This window comes from Octopus bimaculoides, chromosome 2 (assembly GCF_001194135.2).
Source record: "Octopus bimaculoides isolate UCB-OBI-ISO-001 chromosome 2, ASM119413v2, whole genome shotgun sequence".
Lineage (NCBI taxonomy): Eukaryota > Metazoa > Mollusca > Cephalopoda > Octopoda > Octopodidae > Octopus > Octopus bimaculoides.
Window position 1 is genome coordinate 191,910,611 of NC_068982.1, and position 2,848 is coordinate 191,913,458.

The 2,848-nt window shown below is 36.7% G+C and overlaps 1 protein-coding gene across 1 annotated transcript in view; it reads right to left on the reverse strand.

The window, feature by feature from the left end:
* Nucleotides 1-12: 12 nt before the first annotated feature.
* Nucleotides 13-2,848, reverse strand: part of LOC106881462 (dynein light chain Tctex-type protein 2B) — a 4,912-nt gene continuing 2,076 nt past the window's right edge. The window contains exon 2 of the mRNA XM_014931856.2: nt 13-642. Coding sequence (XP_014787342.1) covers nt 76-642 — 567 coding nt within the window. The 3' untranslated portion in view covers nt 13-75. The remainder of the gene's footprint in view (nt 643-2,848) is intronic.

Here is a 2,848-nt window from a genome sequence, read left to right on the forward strand (position 1 = left end):
ATATATATCCGCTTGCCTTGATAATCATTTCATGTAAAGTTACCCGTTTCTAATGCACACCATGAGAATAATGTGTCAATCGTAATAAATGGCATAGACACAAACCACAGCTGACAGCGAATCATTGGAGAAGACAACGGTAACAGATCGATCCCGATCCGGATCACTGAGACACCGGCTGCCAAAGATCAAATCATTGTTAGCCCCTTTAGGATTGATCAATATTTCAACAATGATTTTATATCGAAGAAAACCGAGAGATTTAATTTGGTTCCGTAGTTGGTCCCCAATATCTCTTGTCTTTAGTTTCCAATCTTTGTCGTCGTATTCAACATTGGTCAGTTCTTCACACAGATATTCATAAACGGCGTTCTTTACCTTAGATTCGACGAATTTACTGTCTGGGTGTGGGTCGATTCGATACGTATTCTGTTGCCGGATCTTCGGCAAACATTCTATATCACTGCTGGTCGCCATACTCAAACGATGAAAGTTGGACAAAGCCAATTGTTTGAACTGGAAAGATGAACGTCGACGATGAGCGTTCGGGAAAACAGATGGTCGACGTTTCTGATTGGTTGCATTGCTCCCGTCTGTTGTGCCATCAGTGACGTCAGACTTGACACTGGGACAAATCCGGACCTGACAAACAAAACGCAAAGACAACGAATTGAAAAGCATAAAAAGAAAAACTTGAGTCAGAAGTTGGTACTAATTAGTGTGTTAATTAATAGAGCGGTACTAATCAGTTGTGTTAATTAATTGAGCTGTACTAATCGGTTGTTAATTAATATAGCCATACTAATTAGTTACGTTAATTAATAGATTTGTTTTACAGCGCTATTTTATTCCATCGCTGACCGACTGACCAACTGAGGCCCATGGAGTTACAAGCAGAGACTTGTGCACAAGCAGTTATTGCATCGCGGTTTATTTACGAACCAACGAGGGAACCTCTACCGGGCTGCATGACCTGTTAGAAATAGAAGCCAAATCTTTCTCAAATTACACCAAATCGTCCTAAGCAAGAATGGATATATTAATAGTCTTAGATACGGAATAATCATGATTGAAACGCCATTGATGATAAATCTTGTCTGCCAAGCATGTCCTGGGGTTAAACGACAATAACAGCAGCACGTTCCTTTACAGATCCCTGCATCAAGAACGACATTAATGCATTGGCTGCCATTGACCTCCCAGTTCGACAGGAACCGAGGAATATTCCAGATTTGGGTCTCCCTTCCATCTAAGTCCAACCATTCATAGACGCTAAACTATAAACTTCCACTTTGCATATAAACTGGGTACATTAAAGGACAAAGTATTTTGAATGAAATTAATATCCAAACATTGAGAATGAATGTGCAACTGAATAATTAAATAGATAATTAAATATAATTAAACATATAATTAACGAATTTTCTGGAACATACCACGTTTTTATTAAATTATTTTTAAATGTGTAGCTAGAGTGCCTGTGGAATTAAACTAAGAAATCTAATAATAAAAGCTCAACACTTTTCTTAAACGCAACTTTTTGTGTTTATGCTTGCGGTGGCATTCGCCCCGGGGTGGACTGAGCCAGCTCCGACCAATGGAGTTCACCATGTCATTCACGAATGCTGACCACATCCAACGGTCGGCACTAATGTTTCAGAGCAGGTAAAGTAATGCTTCTGCCTTCGACCCAAAAATCCATCTTGCAAATTTGACAAATGTGCCACAAAGAGAGCAAGCGTCGACATTCGTTGTTGAAGGGCAGAGTTCATGTTTGGAGTTTCAGTGGGAATACATGAAAACGCAACTTCATATGTTACACACTGACATCTGACATCATAATAAGTGGTTTAAAAAAAAATTTTTGTAATAATTTGAATTTAATAGGAACTTGTTTTCGAGTAGTTTCTTTGACAAAGGAAAGATTAAAGAAGGCATCCTTGTGAATTCGGTATTGAGTTGACACGAACATAAATGTTCACATTCAAAGGCTTGCCAGTCCACTTCATGGTTCCAGCGGACAAAATGGAAAAGGCGTTGCCATGTGTCTAATGCAGCCATATTACAGATGGGAGACCAAGTGTTTTAGGCTAAAGAGCTGGATAAATCCGCAAGGCACAATAACTGTTACTAATACTAGTAATAAAATATTGAAAACCTACTAAAATATCAGTTTCTTAGCCTCCTTCCCTCGCATGCGTAACCTACATTTATTATGTGTGTTACATTATTTAATGGCTGGGTTGCATCTAAGGAACCTTTTTTTTAATTATCTAGAAAAATTATTTTAGAAAGATTAAAGGAACGTTAAACTTTCATCCTCCTATTAGCTATTTCAGCTATTTGCAAACAAGTGGATGACAACAAAACCATAGCGGTGGTGAGCTAATCTGGTGAGCCACCCTGGTGGTCAATGATGCTGACACAAAAATTCATATTGAAATATACGAGTTTTACATCTTGTATGGGAATTATCTTGACCGAAAAATAAACAAATATACAACTGAGCTAAAAAAAAAAATGATAAAATTGATGTGTGGTACTCCCATCACATTGTTAATTTACAATAAATTTATGGTTTTACACTTTATTTCAGTAAACTGTCACAGCATTGTAATTACATGCATCGAATCGTACATTTTCCTCTGCAAACCACTTTAAATACCCTTCAATAAGACTATGATAAAACATACTAAAATTGTTTTTTCCACAAACTATACTTGCTAAAAAGGGGTGCGTCTTATGCAAGGACGCTTCTTATACTCAGGTAAATATGGTAAATTTAAAATTAAGTCGATAATTAAATCTATAATTAAATAGATAATTATATATATATATATATATATAT